The sequence below is a fragment of the Helianthus annuus genome, chromosome 10 (genome assembly GCF_002127325.2).
Source record: "Helianthus annuus cultivar XRQ/B chromosome 10, HanXRQr2.0-SUNRISE, whole genome shotgun sequence".
In the NCBI taxonomy this organism is placed as follows: Eukaryota; Viridiplantae; Streptophyta; class Magnoliopsida; order Asterales; family Asteraceae; genus Helianthus; species Helianthus annuus.
In genome coordinates this window covers 144,081,332-144,104,271 of record NC_035442.2, presented here as the reverse complement: position 1 = coordinate 144,104,271, position 22,940 = coordinate 144,081,332, and the positions used below count along the sequence as shown (strand labels likewise).

Genomic DNA, 22,940 nt, shown 5'->3' with positions numbered 1-22,940 from the left:
ATTTCAGGTGCTCGCGGCCCGCATGGACTTAACCAAACTTGTACGCGGCCCGCATTAACTTATAGTTTTGGCGAAGTCTGGTTACACACTCGCGCGGCCCGCATGAACTTGAGGTGAGGCCCTACGCGGCCCGCCTCAACTTAATAATTATTGTTTTTATTTATTTTATATAGTATAATCTATTTTGGGGCTCGGTTTTCACATACGGGGTGCATATAAAGACATATTGATATATTTAAAGATATATTAAGGTGTCAGAATTATTATGAAGATGTCGGTTTTACCGAGGGTTGTTATAATCTACAAACGAGATTCTCGTATTATGTATCTTCTCGTTTATGTTGATGATCTAATTCTTACGGGTAATCATTCACCAACCATCAAATCTTTTGTTACTACTCTCGATAAGGAATTTGCCATCAAGGATCTTGGAAGACTCAACTATTTTCTGGGTTTGGAGGTTACCTACACTCAAAATGGATTATTCTTAAATCAGTCAAAATACACTATGGATATTCTAACACGGGCAAATATGTTGGATGCTAAACCAGCTCCAACACCTTTAAGCTCCAACGTTTCTTTTGTGTCTGCAGGTACTGTGTTCCAAGATTCAACACTTTATCGTTCCATTGTAGGTGCTCTCCAATACTTAACTATCACGAGGCTTGATATTTCGTATGCTGTGAATCAAGTCAGTCAATTTCTCCATGCTCTAACTGTGGATCATTTTAAAGAAGTTAAAAGAATGCTTCGTTATCTCTAAGGGACTGTTGCTTTTGGATTACACTATAGTCGACCCATCACCACATCGTTGCTTAGCTACTCTGATGCTGATTGGGATCGTTGCTTAGAGACTCGTCGTTCGACTTACGGTTACTCCATCTTTTTGGGTGGTAATTTGATTTCTTGGAGTGCTAAAAAGCAACTGACTGTTGCCAGATCCAGTTGTGAATCCGAATATCGTGCTATGGCTAATACTGCTGCTGAGATTGTTTGGATCACGCATCTGCTTCAGGAACTACATGCTCTTCCTTCGGATAGACCGACTCTTCTCTGCGATAATCAGAGTGCGATTTTTCTCACATAGAATCCTGTTTCTCACAAACGGGCCAAACATATCGATCTAAATTATCATTTTTTTTTGCGGGAACTTGTTAGTGCTGGCAAATTGATTACCAAATTATTCCAACCAAGCTTCAGGTGGCTGATATTTTTACGAAAAGTCTTCCAACTTCGCAGTTTGTTTCTCTTCGACATATGCTACGCATTGGTCCTCCACCGTTCAGCTTGCAGGGGGATGTTAGATGATATTTACTCCTTTACTATTTATTGCAAAATTGTTTATACTTTAGGTGGTTAAGTGTAAATGTATTTCTCTATTTATTTGTATTGATGTATCATTAGTGGCCGATATCAATGAGAGTTTGTTATTTCCTCAAGTTAATTAAGATAATTTACAATAGAGATCAGTTATCATGATTAATTTGTTCTTAACGGACAAGTTAATTTGGCACACGGCATCTAGTTATAATGTTTGTCTAAGTCTTTAAATGATACATAATTCATGGAGAACACATTTTCACTATGCCTTTAGTATGGCCAGTCAGATATCTAACTAGATTTTGAGCTTAACTAATTAGCATCAGAGTCTAAAAATTTAGGTATACTCCTTAGGACCATTGTGCACTTCATGCGGTCACATGTTTGCAATATTAATTTGGATTATCAAAATCCTTATTAGCAAAGGTTCCATATTCTTGTTAAAAATGCAAGTCATCCCCACATTTAAAGGTTAACAGATCAACTTTATCCAACTTCCTGATGGGGTAAAAAAAGAAGTTTATCCCTTTCTACATGAGGTTGAGAAAGATTCTCAAATACTATTTCTACAAACCCTGAGGGGTTGTTCCTTACATGGCTTTTGTCCTCACATTTCTTGGAGCTTGATCAACTGAATGAAGGTCTACTTGTAACTTTTCTTTACACATTCATTCTTATGTTCACGCATGTTTTGAGTTAATTACTCATCGTTAGGCATCATAATTAACAAGTACTAAGCTAACATATTGTAGACTATATATATTACTCTAGCATGTGAATATAATATGCATCATTAAGATACTTCACAACCGTAAAAGACATTACAAAACCCTTTGCCAATATTCACTTGTTAATTCAAACAAAATTACGAGAATTATTCATCGTTCCAGAAAAAAAACTTGAGCAATAGAAACGATTATATCTTCTATGGTTACAAGTGCTCCACACACTCGCACATATGTGAAGACAAGTGCAATAATGCATATGATCAAGGCACACAAGAAGATAAGTACAATATGGTAACTCTAATTTTTGATTCTTCTACAGCTGCTGTCTTTCTTTGTTGATGATGTCCTAGAGTTTTGGGCAACAAAGGAATGAATACCCTATGTTTGTTTATGTTTCTCACCTTACAATTTTTTTTCCTATTGGTTCATTTTGGCAAGAAATGGATTTTTTTTTTTGTGTGTGTTGGGGTTGGTGGCAGTGGATGGGAATGGGGGTGTCTACTGCTGGATGGATGGACTGGTGGTGGTAGAAGATGAAAATTTGGCTAATGTTGAAAATAAACTAAACTAAGTGATGAATAAGGGGGCGGTTTTGCGACCATACCAACAGAAATATTATGCATGTTTAGTGGAGGGACCTAAGTGATGAATAGGACATTTTTAATGGTGTGGAGGTAGTACAACGTAATGTGTGGAGGGACCTAAAGTGGATTGATATTTTTGTAAGGGTTGTTTTCTTCCTTTATCTGGATATACATTGAAGTATTGTACATATGAATAGTTCTCTCTCTTTTTTTGTTTGTTTGTTAAATAAGCGGAGCAGTTTAAATTATAGTTTATATATATATATTATAGGAGAGAAATCATGAAAAAAACTCAATTTTATGAGAAAATGCTTTTTTTTTTAAAATACGTTGCAGACCGCAATGAAGAGTTCTTATGGTTTACAAGGTAAAAACGATGTATTACACATGTGTAATAAATGTTATATTACACATGTGTATTAGTATGTTTTTTTTTTATTATTTTTGTTTCAAAATTTTTATTTTTCTTATAATGCATATATAAAGTATATCTAAAAAAATAAAATTTTGAGAAAAAAACGGACTAATATTACACATATAATATATCATATGTTACACGTGTGTTATATAGTTAAAGTCCTTGCGGACCGCAAAGACTTTTCTTTGCAGTCCGCAATGTGTTTTTCAAATAGTGTTTTTGTTTTCTCAATTATATTGAGTTTTATCATGATTCTCTTCCCTATTTCATATATGTGCTAACCGTCATGCTGGTTATAAATTCTAACAAACATTGTTTACTAGAATAGAAAAAAAGATGAAATGATAAAACTAAATGTATTTGATAATAATAATGATAATTAATTATTATTTATAATTATAATTAATATATACCGATAATCATTACTTTGTTTTGATATATGTATCTACGTATAATTACTTTTGCCATTATTTGTCAACAAATATATCTACATATCGAATTTTAGTGAGGGGTGTTTGTTTACCTTTTAATGGTTCTATTAAGAGGTAAGTCTCTGAATCGGACATATATATATGCGTTTGGTTCACCAAAACACCACCTCTTAATGAAACCATTCAGATCTTAGTGTTTCTACTATTTTTAAAATCTGAATGAAACATTTGACACGTATGCCCTTGCCCTAACAAAACAATCGTCGCTCCCCTCTCTTCAGCACATCGATATCCTCATTTCTTCTCCACAGCCCCGTCTTGCTCTCCTCTCCTCCACAATCCGTCGCCCTCCTCCACAGCCGCCCTTCTCCTCCGCGACCGACTCTTCCACAGCGCCGGCTTCCTCCATAGTCGTCGCCTTCCTCCACAGCGGCCTAGATTAAGGTATTTGTGTAATTGTTATGTTGTCTCATTGAATTCTTTTATTGAAGTTATACATTCAGTTTTTGGCCCTAGCAACCTTCATGTTCAGAAAATCGTTATAATTTTGTAAACGAGCATGTTGTTGTTTGTTTATAATTTACTGGTCGAGTGATTGTTTTGAGATGTTAATTGTTATTATTAATGGCGTATTTGTGAAATTTGGATTTGAATTGTTTATGATATTGTGTTTGTATGGAATTAGGGTTAATTAGAGTTTTGGTGATGGAACATTGATGATTCTGTGTGGTTTAACTACATCATAGCATGATTATATTCTTCGACATAAGTGTAGATTGTGAACAAGTTGTACTATACATGAAATGCTTTAGAATCTGTTTATTAGAGTGTGATAGTTTAATGATATGATGTTGTGATGTAATTTGGTTATTTTTTCTTCGTAACAATGGTATGGTTTGTATTAAGTAGCTTTTTTTGTGTGTGTTTTGAATTGTTTAATGAAATGGCACAAAAAAAGGGTAGAGCTAACTCGAACCTAGAGGGTGTTGAGAAAACATTTCTTGAAACATGTCTTTAAGAAATGACACTTTGCGGACGTGAAGGAAGCAATATGAAACCACACTCATGGAAGAATGTAGCTGTAAAGTTGAAAATAAAACCGCTATGATTATACAAAAGCAAAATTTACAGCCTCATGTTAAAGCTTAAAAGCAAAACCGGCAATGTTTAAATTATTCATCATTTAGTAAAGAGCGCTAAACAACCAGATATATTTCATTTAGCACAAAATAGTTCAGAGGGGTAAAAATGTCATTTTACACAGTCATTCATAGGTCTAACCAAACAACACTTTACTGGTTGAGCACTTACTGGTTCAAAGACTCTTACACATTCAGACATCTTTTTCATTCAACACTTATTGTTTCAGATCACCCCTAAGAAAATCAAGAAACTTTTATGAGAAAGTTCATGAACCTATCAACAACTTGCAACGGATCGTGATGGTCGCAACATTATTGATGGTGTGATTTCATTGCGAACTGTGTTATATAACGGTTTACCATCACCAAGCTAATTCGTTGTAAAAGTTTTTTTCTTAAGAAAAAGTATTTAATAAAAATAAATCACAATAATATTTTTTAAGAAATTAAACCATTTAAAATAACACATTGCACAACCAGACGTAAATATTTGTTTAGATTCCTTTTTTGTGGGTAAAAATGACATGTTGCAAAACCATGGCAAATATATTTAAAAAGGTATAAAATCATCTAACTACCAAGGATGGTGTCACCACACCATATCTTTGAAGCCTCGATAATCATAGACTAATAACTCAAGGAATATTAGTGGCACCAACCTACAATATTATAGGATAATATCTAAATGAACATTTTGTGGCTAAAGATGTGCGGAAGAGCCACGATTGAATATATGAATTAGTTGTAGCACCCCAAAGAGTCATGCTCTACCCCATAAATTTAAACTTAAAAATAGAGTACTTAAACCTAGGGGCGGACCCAATGCTTTAGCAGCCATAACACGGGCTACGGCTTAAGTGTGTATTCATGGTGTATTTTTTTTTTTTATTTTTTTTCCGGTTTTATATCAAAGATACCCCAAAAATAAGACAAGGACACCCCTAACCAACCCAAACTTGAAGAATAAGGGAGCCCGATTGAAACAGTGGCTCAATTTGTAACACCCCATGTTTCGAAAGTCAAAGTACAAGTCAAAGTCAAAGGAAGAAAAGATTGCTAATTGCGATCTGTCACTCCTTGCCTAACTATTGAGTTTACTTCATTGACTTGTAATCGAATTCTATTATTTATTTGCTTTAGTTGTATTATGTGGAGTAACTATAACAAATCGAGGTTTAATCGATGTTAATCGCTAATCTATTTTATCGCTAATCGCATCGTAATCGCATGCGCAACTCGATTTATGTGTTCTGGATATTGCTTTACGTGTGTGTGCCATTTATGTGTTACTTGTGCATGTTTACTTTATGTTGTGGTGATTAATCGAAACGCAATCGCAACCCTATCGCAATGCAATCTAATCGCAAACGCTAAACGCAAGTTATTTATGATGATTGTATGTTAGATATAGTATTTATGTAGTTATTATTTAATACTATCGCATCGCTTACTCGCAACGCTCAGCACGCAAAACGAAACGTCGAAACCTAACTCGCCGGACCACTTCGATCGAATGACCATTTGATCGAATGGTCATCCGTACGGATGGCCATCCGATTGGAGTGACATCCGATCCGACACCTGTGCTTCCCTTTCCTCTTTTGGCAACCTATAAATACCCCCTGTCACATCATAGCAGTGATGTGACAGCTCTCCCTTCCGACCGGCGTGCTCAAGCCCTCCTTTCTCTCGATTTATCGCGAATCTTGTAAGTTTTCAACTCAAATCTTGTACTTCTATGATCTATACGCACTTCTTCATCATTTTCACTTTGGAATCTTAACTTTTAACCGTGAAATCAACGGATTTGAGGTGTTCTAGGATGATGTCATCATGGAGTTCTTATGAACTTCAAGTTTTGGCCTTATTCCAACAAGAACCCCTCAGATCTAAAGGATTTCCACATGATTCAACATTATTTTCACCTGGATCTAAACTTTTTTCAAAGATAAAAGGATTGAAAGATGATTTCTTAACTTTCTTTCAACTCTTTTACACTCAATGCACTCAAAACCGATAGAATCGGAACATATTCAGGCCCTCTACTCGTTTCTAGTTAAGTGTCGGTCTGAGATCTGATTACTATCTAAGAGACAACCGATTTCGGGTTGAACATGAACAACCGTCAAGAACAGTTAAACCGATCGGATTAGGGTGATTCCTGTTCGATCGGGTAACCTGGGTCTTGGTGGAGTTTCCGTTGTTTAATACATGGTCATACCATCTCGATCAAACCGAAAAACTTTCAAAACCTAACAATTTCAATACGATCAGATTGTTGGACGGATTGTCGTCCGATCGGATCGCCATCCGATCAGATTGCCATCCGATCGAACGACAATCCAATCGAATTGCACTTGGTCTTTAATACTTAACATTTTACAATTTTCAAAGATCATTAGTTTCTAACGGATTGCCATCCGATCGGAAGACCATCCGATCGAATTACAATCCTGCTGTGAACTTGTTCTCTGAGAAATACCTCGCCGGATGGATCGCTATCCGATCGAACGACCGTTCGATCGAACGACCGTTCGATCGAACGACCTGAAAGGTAGAGATACTTCTCTGATTTTAAAATGCTACAACGAAAACTTCAAAGCCATCATACGCAAACACATCCATCCCAAACGAGTGGCAACCCGACCGAATGGCCATCCGATCGAATGACCGTCCGTTCGGATTGTCATCCGATCGGATGACCCTCCGTCACTTATTTCACTTGCACCGTTTTACGCGCCGCTCTTCGCTTATGCTATCATTAACTGTTCAGACTAATCTCTCAGCGCTCCCTTCAATCCAAGAGAGTGTTTACTTGTTAAACGCTATCTGTGAGTACACTCGATCCCTTTTTGCTTTACGCACTTTTGGGTGTTACATACGTTACTTATATCAAATCACATCGATCACACAACGCAAACACTTTTATACGCTAACTGCTATGCATATTATACGTGTTATTCGATGAATGCTTGTATGTTATGTTTACACAGTGATTGTTTCCTGACGCCTTAGCAACGATAGTACTATAGTTTGGACTCAACACCTGTCGTGGACAGGGGTTGTTAAGGTTATTTCTTCACGTGTCACAGTGGTGATATGTGTTGCGCATTCTACAACTCGCAGTCATGTCTGTGCATATTTCATTGTCAATGACCTACTAGCTTCGCATTTTACGTGTCACGTGCTGGTTATGCGTAAACTCGCTTTCGCTACTACTATACTATTAAACTTGTATGCTCACATTTACACTATGTGTATTGACCTCTATTTAACGTACGTGACAGGTATTTAGGATGCTTTGCTTGTTACTTGCTGGAATCAAGCTAGGATGGAGTCTAGAAACAAACCTAATAAAATCTGAGTTGTCGGAACAGTATGCTTGTTTTTTAGACAATTAACTGTAATAACTATTTTTACTTTATCTGTTAGTTGTATGGGATAATAACATTAAGGATTGGTAATTTAATAGTTGTTGTGGAATTATCTTGAACAATCTGTTTCGCTCAGTGCCGCGCCCCGATGATTCCGCCGTCGGTTGGGGTGTGACACAATTGCCCAAATTATTAATAATATGATTGAAATTGTGGCCTAATTAGTTAGGTATTTGTTTTACTTGATTTATTTATTGTCGTTTTTTATATTGTATGATTGCACGGTAAATTTTTTTTTGATACTCCTGATTTGATTTAACGGGCTAGTTCCGCCACTGATATCACTCTCTATCAATGTAGTATGTATAACAACAAACTTTGAAATTTCATGTGGGGATGGAGAGGGTGACTGATTTAGGACATTTCGATTCACATACGATGGTAAGATGCAATAGTGATGGGCTTGTATGGTGGTTATTGGTAGCAATTCGTTGGTGGTTGTAGAGAAGGGAGAGACCGGGGGGTGGTGATCGTGGCGTCTACATATATACATTTAACTTGTTCAACACGTTAAAGTGCTATTTTAACAAGTTCAGAACTAAAATTCGTTGAAAAGTTTTAAATCCGTATCATAATGATAAATTTTATGTAAACCTATAAATTCCAATTGAGCAAAACGTTACATGAGACCTTGTGACCAAATTTTGATCGATATAACTAAATTTCAAAGATTAATTGGTAAATTGACTAGACATAAATTGACATTTCTTATGGTGTTCATTGTTTGAGTCAATACATGCATGTTCCATTGAACTCTTATATTAAAAATTCTTTTAGAGTATCGAGATATTTTAAAATTTCTAGGTAAAGGTATGATGTTTAATAAAGAAAATTCATCAAGTTTAAAAGGATTTTTGGATTATCATTTAGAGTATCTTAGTGTAAGAGATAATAGCTAGACTCTTATTTATGGACTTTGACTGGTTTTGCATTTTTTAGGAAGTATTTTAGTATCTTGGGTTTGTAAAAAACAATATACACTTTCTAGATCTTCTACACAAGCAAAATACATGAATTGCCATTTCTTTTGGTGTGCATTGTTTGAATCAATACATACATGTTCCATTGAACTCTATATTAGAAATTCTTTTAGAGTATCGTGATATTTTAAAATTTTCTAGGTTAAGATATAATGTTTAATAAAGAAAATTCATCAAATTTAAAAGGATTTTTTGGATTATCATTGGAGTATCTTAGTAGCATGAGGTAATAGCTAGAATCTTTTTTTGTGGACTTTTACTGGTATCTGATTTTGCATTTTTAGGAAGGATTTTAATATCTTGGGTATGTAAAAATCAATATACTGATGTGTGTTGGTGTGTATATAATTTAGATATATAATTAAGCCCTTTTTACACATTTGGCCAAGTTTTAAATTTATAAAACACGATATTCACTAACACTAAACACACATATGGGCAAGTGCACCCATCGTGGACGTAGTATAGTGTTGGTAAGATACCGAGGTCGTCCAAGGACACAAGAGCTTTTAGTACCGGTTTATCCTCAACGTCTAATCAAATCAAAAAGTTAGAAAAATGTTTTTAAACTAAGAAAATAAAAACTAACTAAATGCTGAAAAATAAAAATAAAATAAAAACAGATAGACAAGATGAATCACTTGGATCCGACTCGTGTATTAGTATAACCTTTGATTATTTTCTCACTTTTGCACTTGTTTAAGAGATTATCTTAGTTATTGTAGTAGGCCCCTCTTTTGAAGGCGACGTTACCCTCAACCAAGTAGTTTGAGTCAGCAAGGATACAATCCTAAAGGGTTGGATTATTGGAAGATAATGAATTAAGTTATTAATGCAAATTGTGGTAGGCCCCGCTTTTGGCGGTGACGTTACCCTCGGCTAAGTAGTCTGAGTCAGCAGGGATACAGTCCTAAATAGCCGGGTTATAGTATTAATAGTAGTTAACTTATGAGGGGGTCAAAGAGTTTGGATCCCCGCCATCCAATACCTATGGGCATTGAGGAGATCCTACTAAATTTGACCCAGGTCCCTTGCAGGACCTCTAAACGCTGAACAAGGGCAAGACCCTTACCAAACCGTTCCCTTAACCCCCGACCAGGTAGCCAACATACCTCCATATAGACCGTGGAGATATGAATGGTGAAAATCTTTTATTTTATATAGACAGTAAAATAATGCCAAGACACCACGGACAAACGATAAGGAAAGATCACCTTCAACATAAGCAACTAGTTATTACAGTCATTAATACAAAACCAAATAAAAAGTGCAAAAGATTAAAAATAAAAAGTATTATACTAAACACTTGTCTTCACCAAGTGATGTAAGAGACTTAGGCAAACATGGCCTTGATTGTCAAGAACTCGTACTATCAATCTTGGATCCCGAGACGACTCACACACTCTACGATGGACAATGGATGATGGTGGTGGATGATGGTGTTATGGTGGTGGTGGGTGGTGGATGAAGTGTGAGAGAGGTGGTGTGCCAAGGGATGAGTTGGAATGAAACCAAGCACTCCTATTTATAGGCTGAACAGAAGGCTGGGCACGGCCCCGTGTCCGCTGGACACGCCCCCGTGCCCGTCTGACACTCTCTCTCTTCATTAATTGTAATTCGCAATTACAATTAATGCGCCTGCTGTACTTTCGCCACGCCCCCGTGCTCACTGGACACGGCCCTGTGGTGGGCAATAGAAGCTTCTACAGGTTTGTCTTTTCTGCTGCTTCTTGGGCACGGCCCCGTGCTGGCTGAGCACGGGGCGTGTTCAGGCTTCTGTTTTCTCTTCTTTGCTTGGGAGGATGCCGTTGAGGGTTCGGGCAGTCTACTTTTATTCCTTTTCTTGTATTTATGTTAGAATTAGCTGTTTTTTTGCTTTTTTTGTGAATTTGAGCTCATTTCATCCTGAAAATACAAAAGGAAGACAAAAACACTCTTTTTCCAACATTAGTACTTAAAAAGGGTTAGTTTTATGCCTTATTTGATGTAATTTATATGTTGCATTTTACACACATCAAATACCCCCACACTTGAACTTTTGCTTGTCCTCAAGCAAAACTCTTTAAATGTGGCTTACACTCCCAAATGGAATGGGTAGAAGAGAAGGTTTTTGGCTTGTCATAGAGTGTTGGGGATCCAAGATCTTTTTGGGTTTGATTTTTATTTATTTACAATCCTATTCGTTATGATTTATTTAGAACGTTTCATAGGACAAATTACTTATTTGGGCATAACATGCCTTTTTAAAATTTCATTTATATACAAGTTCACATACCTCACGGGGGAAATCACTCAACACTCGGCCGAAGGTGTATTTTTTTGTGAATCACTCGAGAGCGGCATGGAACTTACGCCTTCCATAGGCTTGCCAAGCAATCAATCTTCCTCCTTTTTAACTTTATACCTTTGTAAATATCAAGAGGACTTTTTGGGTGAAGGGTTAGGCTTGGGCTAAAGGTGGGTGGTTGGGTTAGTGGTTAGTAAATGGGCGAAAAGCGTAAAAAGCGTCGGTTTTCGTAACACATTTTGTTTTTAGTGACTTTTTATTTTGAAGTATTTCTCCAAACAAGCTTTTGTCTGTATAGCTTTGTTTGTTTTTAACTTCATCATCAAAATATTTTTTTTTTAGTCACATAAAAGAACGAGCTTGCGAAAAACCGAGCTTGTTACTAAAATAAAGGGTAAAAAAATAAAAAGGTTTTTTGGTGGGTAAAAAGGGTTTAGGGTAAAGAAACGAAAGGTTTAGGCTCAAAGGGGTTAACTAGGGGGATTTTGGGTAGGTGGTAAAAAAAAATGAAAAATAATGGTGTAGAAAGAAAAATGGTTAGTCCTAATGCCTCCATCATTTACTTACTTGGGTTTAAGTTGGTAAGGACCGGGAATGAATCGTCGTGGCAAGTTCTAGAGTTGTAAGAACCAAGCGGCTATTCACACAAGAAACGAAAAATGAGCATTTAGTCTAAAGATGTAATTTTGTATGCTCTATAAAGGCTCAAAACTCACTTTTGTGGGAATGGGTTTTAATGTGATCAAGTATATATAATCAAATTTTAACTAGACTTGTTATGCCGTTTCATAATTTTCTTATGTTGGTTCTTGTTATCACGACGCTCTCGGTTGTAAATCTTATAAAAATATAACCTTATTAATCTTGGGATTCCTAACTTAAACTTCAGACAAGTAAAAAAAAATGAAAATTTTTTTTGAAAAAATTTGGGGTGTTTAGCGGTTCCAATAGAGTTTTGTGTAAGGCTTGTTGTTAGGACTTGCAAAATTTCGAAGTGTTAGCTTCCCCCCCACACTTAAATTACACATTGTCCTCAATGTGTCCCAAAAATAATTTTTTAGGTTGATTGGATGTGCAATGTGGTGTTAAAAAGCAAAGTTTTACGTTACTGGCAGTCTGGACACGGCCCCGTGGGGACCGGACACGGCCCCGTGTTCAGGTGCCAGTAACAGAAATTAAAGAAATGAGACAGAAGCCTGGACACGGGGGCGTGTCTGGTGAACACGGCCCGTGTCCAGTTACCTGAACTGGGCGTTTTCCTGCAGGTGGCTCAGCACGGGGCCGTGTTGGTTGAGCACGGCCCGTGTTGAGCCTTCTGTAATGGAGATTTGTGTCGGGTTGCTCCGTTCTTTGTGCATGGGGCCATTTTTCTCGTTCCCTTTTTCATCCATTATCACCACGAGTGTGTTTTATTATAAACCATCAAACCTTAGAAACCATCATTTCATTGCAAACATAGAGAGATATTTCATAAAAACTAAAGATGAAAATACATAGATATTAAACCATGGAGTTCTAGCCCTATGTCTTATTTTAATTAGCAAAATTTCCAAGAAGCTATTAATCTTGGTTAGATAAGGCTTTTCGAAACTCCTTCTTCCGGGTGTGGCCCTCCTCACATGTCGGCGAGCCACTCCTCCACCTCCCTTGGAAGGAGAAAGGAGGGCTCATTTGCGTTAGTTTGAGGAGTTTCGATTTCCGCTGGAATCTCTTGTGGGTGTTCCATGGGAGGTTCTGCTGGAAAGTCTTCCCACCCGGTAGGGTTGTTAACCCCGAGTGCTAAGTTCCAATCCTGTTGTGGAAGGACTGGTTCCATCGGGGGTGCTACAAGAATATTTAACCTCTGGTGCAAGAGGTTAATTTCTTGGAAGCTGCTTTCGAGCCCCACCGTAAGATCGTTAATACGGTCAATTAGGACCTCCTCTACTGACGTCATTTCGTCGAGAGCCTCCCTTAATGCTATCACATAGTGCACAAGTGTAGCTTCAACGGAGGGCCTCCTTCCTCTTCGGCTGTTTGGTGAATGAACGGATGATGTTTCGCTGTTTTCACTCGACATTCTACGAAAAATAAACCGAAAAATAGTTTATTTGATGAAACAGTATCTGGACACGGCCCCGTGCTCATTGAGCACGGCCCGTGTTCATCTTTCTGCAGAATTTTGAAGCAAGGAATCTTGAAGTTTTAAGTTATTTTCTGAATTTATGTAGGCTTTTTGGGTATTAATAACTTTAAACAATGTTACATAACATGTTTTTACCAAGATTCCTTGAACAAAACTCATTGCTTCCTACCACTGCTTCCTACCACAAAGGTTGAAGAATTCAAACTTTTAATGGTAGTTCTTGGAGAAAGATGAAAAAGAAGGAAATGGCTAGAAGAGGAAATGACAAGATGGGTTGTTGGAACCTTCTTTTAGACTTACCTAGGATAGTTTGAGAGAAGATTCCTTCAAATCTTTGTCCCAAGTTGGTCCAAATGTGCAGAATTCTTGGCTGCATTTATAGAAAACGACAGCATCCTGGACACGGCCCCGTGCCCGTTGGACACGGCCCCGTGTGCAGGTGAAATTCTGACACAGTTTGTCCGTATTCTGACGTACTGATCAGAAGGGAATCTTTTGGTGAACACGGGGGCGTGTTGGCCGGACACGGCCCCGTGTCGAGGACTCGTTTTATGAAGTTGTCTAGTTTTTAAGGAGTTTACCTGTATCGGGTGGCTCTTGATTGGTTGGAACAACCCCAAAGTGCCTAAGATACCTTAATTGTCCTATACTAAGGCGAGAACGCAAGAGGTTGTCGGTGAGGGTGATTCCTATTTTCATTCTAGGTGGACAAGTCCAACCCTTTCCCGGGCTCTCGTTAAAGAAGGTGTATGCCGAATCGCTCAGGTCTATGTATGCACCGAACAAAGTCGATGGAGAGTCCTTCATGGCACAATCAGCACAGGGACGACTATCGTCCAAGTCTTTTCTAGGTATGAAGGTATTTTCGGGAGCAACGAGGTTGTCGGAATGCGGTTCCAACATTTCCTCATGGTCATCGTATTGGGGCGGATCAATAAAATCCTTCCTAAGTTCTTTTGACCAATTTAGAATTAGTTCTTCTAGTTGAAATAACTCGTCAATGAGCATTTCCCTAGAATATCTGGTTGGGCGCATTCGAGGGAGAGATAGTGCTTATTTTTACTTTCGCCCCTCTTAAGGTTATAAGGAATTGGTGGGTCTATATAGTGGGGCCTATAATTTAGAAAATAACATTTTAATTCTTCATGTTCGCCTCCACATAATTGACACCACATACCATAAGAGTGCCGAAAGTAAAAAGAATTACTATCACTCATGTTTGTGTCAGAAATTACCAACCGCCGGGATCTAACGGTTCTGTTTTCAGTAAAAGAATCTTGGGCACGGGGGCATGTTGAGTGAGCACGGCCCCGTGTTCAGCTTACTGTCTGACTTAAAACAGGATTGCCAGTTCCAATGATTGAGCACGGGGGCGTGTTTAGCGGGCACGGCCCGTGCTGAGCTCTGCAGAAGCTGAAAAACTAAGAAAATCCTAAAAAAATTAAAAAGAAAAATAAAAATATGATTAGCCCGTTGATTCCTAACTTTCTTAAAATCCTTGTGTCCCCGGCAACGGCGCCAAAAAACTTGATGTGTGTTGGTGTGTATATAATTTAGATATATAATTAAGCCCTTTTTTACACCTTTAGCCAAGTTTTAAATTTATAAAACACGATATTCACTAACACTAAACACACATATGGGCAAGTGCACCCATCGTGGACGTAGTATAGTGTTGGTAAGATACCGACGTCGTCCAAGGACACAAGAGCTTTTAGTACCGGTTTATCCTCAACGTCTAATCAAATCAAAAAGTTAGAAAAATGTTTTTAAACTAAGAAAATAAAAACTAACTAAATGCTGAAAAATAATAATAAAATAAAAACAGATAGACAAGATGAATCACTTGGATCCGACTCGTGTATTAGTATAACCTTTGATTATTTTCTCACTTTTGCACTTGTTTAAGAGATTATCTTAGTTATTGTAGTAGGCCCCTCTTTTGAAGGCGACGTTACCCTCAACCCAGTAGTTTGAGTCAGCAAGGATACAATCCTAAAGGGTTGGATTATTGGAAGATAATGAATTAAGTTATTAATGCAAATTGTGGTAGGCCCCGCTTTTGGCGGTGACGTTACCCTCGGCCAAGTAGTCTGAGTCAGCAGGGATACAGTCCTAAATAGCCGGGTTATAGTATTAATAGTAGTTAACTTATGAGGAGGTCAAAGAGTTTGGATCCCCGCCATCCAATACCTATGGGCATTGAAGGAGATCCTACTAAATTTGACCTAGGTCCCTTGCAGGACCTCTAAACGCTGAACAAGGGCAAGACCCTTACCAAACCGTTCCCTTAACCCCCGACCAGGTAGCCAACATACCTCCATATAGACCGTGGAGATATGAATGGTGAAAATCTTTTATTTTATATAGACAGTAAAATAATGCCAAGACACCACGGACAAACGATAAAGAAAGATCACCTTCAACATAAGCAACTAGTTATTAAAGTCATTAATACAAAACCAAATAAAAAGTGCAAAAGATTAAAAATAAAAAGTATTATACTAAACACATGTCTTCACCAAGTGATGTAAGAGACTTAGGCAAACATGGCCTTGATTGTCAAGAACTCTTACTATCAATCTTGGATCCCGAGACGACTCACACACTCTACGATGGACAATGGATGATGGTGGTGGATGATGGTGTTATGGTGGTGGTGGGTGGTGGATGAAGTGTGAGAGAGGTGGTGTGCCAAGGGATGAGTTGGAATGAAACCAAGCACTCCTATTTATAGGCTGAACAGAAGGCTGGGCACGGCCCCGTGTCCGCTGGACACGCCCCCGTGCCCGTCTGACACTCTCTCTCTTCATTAATTGTAATTCGCAATTACAATTAATGCGCCTGCTGTACTTTCACCACGCCCCCGTGCTCACCGGACACGGCCCCGTGGTGGGCAATAGAAGCTTTTACAGGTTTGTCTTTTCTGCTGCTTCTTGGGCACGGCCCCGTGCTGGCTGAGCACGGGGCGTGTTCGAGCTTCTGTTTTCTCTTCTTTACTTGGGAGGATGCCGTTGAGGGTTCGGGCAGTCTACTTTTATTCCTTTTCTTGTATTTATGTTAGAATTAGCTGTCTTTTTGCTTCTTTTGTGAATTTGAGCTCATTTCATCCTGAAAATACAAAAGGAAGACAAAAACACTCTTTTTCCAACATTAGTACTTAAAAAGGGTTAGTTTTATGCCTTATTTGATGTAATTTATATGTTGCATTTTACACACATCATATACACTTCCTAGATCTTCTACACAAGAAAAATACAACGTTATGTGCTCATCTAAGATTGTATGTAGAGTAAACATTGTATAAGAGTTGTATACTACTAATAGTTTGCAAGTTGATTGATGTGCAACCATTTGTATATGTTTTGCACAACTATGTATCCCCATGTTTGACATCTTTAGATGCATACTCACACGAGTAGATATTTGATAGCTTTTGTTTTGAAACTATTGGTGTTTTGGTGATAAACAAGCAGGAAACAAAAGAAGATACAAGAAAATCACCAAATATTGCCAAGTACAGCTGTGCATGACAATGCATGCCTGTACTCTCAAAGATACCAGAGAATTGAGACTCCAGACCAAGCTTCACTTGTGCCGATAAAATCCGTTGACGCACAACTATAACACCATGTAAAACGTGTCCAATTATGTAAAGATACGTGTCCTAAACTCTAAATATGTGAAAGTTTCAGTTTAAAGGACTAAAGTTGACAAATGATGAAAACATGTATGCGAAGGGACTAAAAGTGTCAACATGCCAAAATTGTGCATCTGAATGACCACACACGAAGAATATATTCTTAAACGAGTGATTAATTGGGTAAAAGAAGCCGTTTATGAAAATAATCGAAAGATTATAAACCACAGGGGTTGAACGTGTCAACATGTTAATTCTTACCTCTCAGTGACCTTTTAACGAACACGAGGCTTCGTAATATTCAAATATACTCTCAAGAATATGTGACATCAGTTTCACATGGTTTCGAGATCGTTATGCAAGTTTTCATGAACTTGGGTTAAAAGCGTCAATGTATAGAAACTTATGTTTAAGGTAATCTTTTAACGAAACCGGGCTTAACGGAGTTTGGTTATACTCCCATCAACATCTACAAACTAACTACAAGGGCCTTATATACCAAAAACGAGGTTATATGAAGTTACAAGGGACCAGGCACTGAAACTGCCAACAGCTGAAACATTTTAACCTGACAACAAGGTTGTCGCGGGGCGCGTAGACCCCCTTAAGTCCTACGCGGTCCGCGACAGACGCCCAGTTCTGCAAATTTTTTACAGTTGCTGGTTGCAGCCTGTTCCACCGCCTTAAACCCCCCAAATTCGATACCAGGAGCATGTTAATGGTTTTAGAATACTACTAGGACACATGTTATCATCCGGGATCACTCCAAAACACCTGCATTGATCTGAATTCATGGATTTCACCTATAAATAGGCCTCCATGTTGAACATTTTATTTGCTCATTTACTTGAAACATTCACTACACTCTCATCTGGTGGTTTCTGATTAAGAAGGGAGCTCAAGTTTGTAGAAAAGATAGCTAGGACTCTTTGTAAGTGTCTTAGTCCTTTCTTTAGTTCAGTTTTATAGTTTAAAAACCGAAAAGTCAAAGTTATCGTAAATTAGCTTTGACCTTCGGTTTAAACTCAAATGTTCCAGCCACTGTCCGAATTGAATGTGGTTATGTGACCATAATTAGGTAGGTGATTAACCCTTAAAAGGGTACCTCCTAATTATTTCGTTTGCTTAGTTAATTGTCGGGTCACACTATTAAGTTAAGTCAAACTGACCAGAATTTGAAATAATAATTATAACTTACAATGCAGAGGTTATAAATTATATTTTATCACTCTAATAACTTGGTAATTATTATTAGAAGATGTTTAATCATGTTCAACCCGACAATTATCAGTTTAAGGTCGGTTCGCAACCGAAAGTCGCAAAAGCTTGACTTTTGCTTTGATTTTCAGTTCTGACCCGATTGAGCTTAATTCTTCCATGTTTTAAGCTTCCATTAGGACCACATTATGTTGTAGTATAACCCTCTGGAGTTTTACTACCTAATCATTTATACTTTGAATTATATGCTCATGTCCGTTATTATGCTTATAAATGCCCATTTTGCCCTTTTGACATATAAATGAGAATTTTGAAAATGTGAGAGGACAAAAACCTTCATTACTGATATATAAGTATGTCCTGAAATTTTGACATCAGATTCTGGTCTCAAACAGAAGTTATGCTCGATATCGTAAATTGAAAGTTTTATTAATTAAATTACGCTATCTTGCATAAGGCATGTTTAAACTTGGATTTTAACCCAAAACTCATTACCTACTGTTAAGATATTATTTTTAAGGATTTTTAGGATTTTTGGTCAGATTATAAACTGACCATACCATTGAGTTCTTGTATAATTCGGTAAATGACGATAATACCCTTTTCATGCATAAAATGAGATTAACATAGGATTTGAATGCCAAACCTTTTCCTACTGATATTATACATTAAATAAAATATTTTGAACACTTGAGACGGATCAAAATCTCAGATTTCCATAAACATCTTAATTATCGTCAATTAGCGACTTTTACGCTAATTAGGTGCATAGTATGGTTTAAAACCATATTTAACACCTAAGACTTATTACCTACTGAATTTTTAAATAAATTTTAATATTATTACAGTAGGTATAAGTCATCAACTCAGACTTCCAAAAATGTACTTAAAAGCATATGTGAAATGACCAAAATACCCTTTCGAGTCACAGTTTGGCCATAAATGGTAAACCTCACATATGTATAATATCTTAATGATGTAATGTGATAAAATAAATATTTTTACTGAATACTTTAGACAGAACCTCTGTTTATTATAAAATCTCTTTTATAATCATCAAAATGACCAAAATGCCCCTACGGGACTTAAATTGGTTTTAAATACTTTTTGGGCATATATGTTAACATCTTACTGATGTATTAGCATATTCTAAGCATAATAACATTTGAGACCTGCATATAATTCATTTGGTTAACCGATATGCATTTATGCGTTCGGATCGGTTTATGTGACTAGTTTACATAAAATAGCCGAAACGGGTTTAACCTTATCATTAAATCTTCAAAATCGAGAATGTGTTTAGTTTACCCATATTATACAAGTATCCAAACTTGTCGGGTCTAAATCACATTCCATTCCATTCCGGTCTCCGCTTAATCTAGCGTTTAGAACCGTTAGGTATCTTTCAAACTAACCGGTCTAAGTCTTTGACTTAAATAAAACCCGTTAGTATCCTAATAGGTTAATAAACCTTCTATACAGATTGAGTAGCTTTGGTAGAAGGTACTTTCATAAGACTTTAGGAATATACGACTGAGTTACTTCTTTCACATCTAGCTCAGGTAAATACTTTTAACTTATTTTCCTTATACGGGCTTGGGATACGGTATTATAATAATACCGCTTGGTCGGGTATGAAATCATTTAATCGGATTGTGATTAATAAATTTACATAACCCGATTTAATCTGTTTTGTTTGATAACATAAGCATTGGGGTTAATACGACTGTGTCCTGGATATCCTCGGCTCATTTCATTTGAAAATGGCCACAACCTATGCACGGGGTGTAGACATACACCTGACAGATGCAAATTCTAATATAACCTACATGTTGGGGATAACTCCTTTGTGGGTTCTATAAGTGGTGAGTCGGTTAATCATGACCGGCTTCCAAACCGGCCCCATATGTAAGACAAACATGTAAAAATGTATACAAGATTATCTTAAATAATTGTCCCAAGTTATAAATAGTTTGTGCCTTGTGCACTTAAATCAATTTTCATAAATGTTTTCAAATGAGTCGGTTAATTGTATTTACCAGTGTAAACTGACGTATTTTCCAAAGACTAAGTAACAGGTACCTCACGTAAATAGGCTGGAGCTACTTGGTGTCAAATAAGAGGATCTTGCAAATCCTTAGATGTCTGGAGTCTGTTATTTCAGTTTCTTGTATTTTATTTTATGATCCGCCTGTGGATCTCTATTACAACCAAGTCTGTGTACTCTTTTATTTGGACACTCGGACAATATGGTTTGTAATAGTAATTATTCACCAAGCCTTCCGCTGTGCTATTATATTGTGTATATTGACTATGATGATATCAACTATGTCACGATACTCCCCCCGGCCCACCGGTTATATGTGGAAATATCGGGGTGTGACAACAACCGTACCCGCCAATCTGAGAAAAGTACAATTACAGTGGGGGACAACAGACCATGCACGGGCAAATTCTTTCACTATATATATGGTCCATCTCTCCCATCTAAGACATCTGCCAACACACAAAAGGCACTAACTGCGTCCAACGGAGGAACCCTAGTGGTTTTAGTCCCACCTCTACTCCATTCGACTACGGATCAAAGGATGTATGCTTATTAGAGATGGTGAATAGAGCACTTACTCTTAATTAACTTGAGTTTTGAACTTGTGTATGCATATGTTAGCCCGATGTGGTCTCAGCATACATTCTGGGTTTGTACGATCTATATACGAAAACATAGTTGTTGCACTATAAATGGTGGATATATAGAATTTTAAGTCTTATAGTGATTTTGATTAATATGTCATTTGAAAGTCATAAAAGTCATAGTAATTGTGGAATTGGTTTTTATGTCTTTGATTGGTAATTTCTTTTTTCCATGGTGATGTTTCTACGCATATAGTATCTTTATAAATTACGGGGTATCCTAATCTATGAAATAGAACTTAACACTTGGAAATTAGTTATGGTTAAGATGTATTTAATTCCAGCTTATGAGAGAGGGAGAGCTATGCATTCTAGTTTTACAAGTAAGTTCATGGAAGAAGCAACCAAGTGTAGTCTTTCTATTTTATGCAAATGTGTAAAAAGTTTTAGGAGTGTTAATTTGATGTGTTCTTTTCATCTAAAAAGAAAAGCCCAATTTACATCACCGCCTTTCAATGAAAAGCTCAATGTTTTTCTCTCATCTCACAATGAAAAGCCCGATGTGTTCTTTACATCTCATTATAAAAGCCCAATGTTTTTCTCTTTTAGTTAATACAAATAAGTTTTTAAAGGGATTACCTAAGTCATTTTGGTCTTAAATTTATGTATGTTTTGATTTGGGGTTGTAATATGATTAATGGTGGTCTTGAGTTGACAATAACCCAATGACTGTATTTTTCTGTTACAACTTTAATTTGAAACATTAATTAATGTTTTCACTTGGCCAAATTTATATATGCTTATCACAAATGATCACTCGCCCAAGTGGGAGAATGTTAAAATACCCGTTGATGTGGCCTTACAGATCATTTGAGTAGCGTTACCAATATGATATAACTAGTCCCCAACAATTAATTGATGGTAGTAATTGTCAAATTGATTAGTTCAAGGGGCAATTATGATTTCCCTTTAGGTACCATTAATAGAGAATACATAGAGTTTTTATAACGGATCACTATTCATGACCATTATTCATTGATCTTTATATATTGATGATAAGTGATCAAAAACTCATGAAGAACACCAATACTAAGAATTCTCTCTAGTGTGATCCATCAACACAAGGTACCATAACGGGAATCATGACTTCATCTTTATCCTCAAAGATAACCATCCCTACAAGTAAGTATCTCTAACTTGGCATCTATATTTACGTTATAATTGAATAAAAATGATTAGGGTTCTTTATTTTTGACCCATGTTTAATGATATAATCAACATGGTAATTTTTTTACGTCACCCCTAAAATTATTTTCTAGATCCTCCACTGTTTATACTACTTGCCTATGTTGTTAAACAATTTGAAACCGCTTAGATACTTGAGCATTATTAAATAAACGATAAATAAATTTTATCCTAATCTAACTTGAATGGAACTCGAAAACTTAAGAATCATAACAAACTCAACCACACGATCAGGTTTAACATCATCCAGCCACGACTTGCCCCCGATCCATCTCTCATTCAGTTGCGTCCCAACTGCGGCTCAAACAAATCAAATGGTAATCCCAACCGACTTTGTCATCCTCGATGACGCTCCTCTAGTGTTGGGACGACCTTTTGTAAAAACCCACCAAACTTTGAAAAACCGGAAGCACAACAATCTATCTATTCAATTAGGGGCATTTAAAAGAAGCATTGATCTTGAGCGTTTAATGAAATATCCTTTCGGCAACAATGACCCCCTAATTGAAGATGAAGATGAACCACCCGATACAAGTGAAAAGATTAACCACTTTGTTGAAGAAGAGGTCGCCATAGAACAAACTTTTAAAGTTCTTGATCAAAATGAGCAACCAAATGAGGAGTCTCCTAAAGACCCACCTCTTGAGCTCAAAGAACTCCCAAAAGGTTTGGAATATGCTTTTGTAGACAAAGATGGTAAATTACCTGTAATTATTTCATCAAAATTAAGTAGTGTAGAAAAGAAAAATTAATTAAA

General features: G+C 37.0%; 1 protein-coding gene across 1 annotated transcript; it reads left to right on the top strand.

Moving 5' to 3' along the window:
* The first annotated feature begins 271 nt into the window (after positions 1–271).
* On the top strand, positions 272–1,087 carry LOC110882761 (uncharacterized mitochondrial protein AtMg00810-like). The gene is made up of 2 exons (XM_022130701.1): positions 272–593; positions 765–1,087. The coding sequence occupies exons 1-2, from the start codon at positions 272–274 to the stop codon at positions 1,085–1,087; spliced, it is 645 nt and encodes a 214-aa protein (XP_021986393.1).
* Positions 1,088–22,940: the final 21,853 nt, after the last annotated feature.

Bases quoted from the DNA above. Each gene is read 5' to 3' on its own strand.
- LOC110882761 (XM_022130701.1), top strand. From the start codon at position 272: ATGTCGGTTTTACCGAGGGTTGTTATAATCTACAAACGAGATTCTCGT. The intron at 594-764 runs GTACTGTGTTCC...GTTATCTCTAAG, and splicing joins CGTTTCTTTTGTGTCTGCAG to GGACTGTTGCTTTTGGATTA.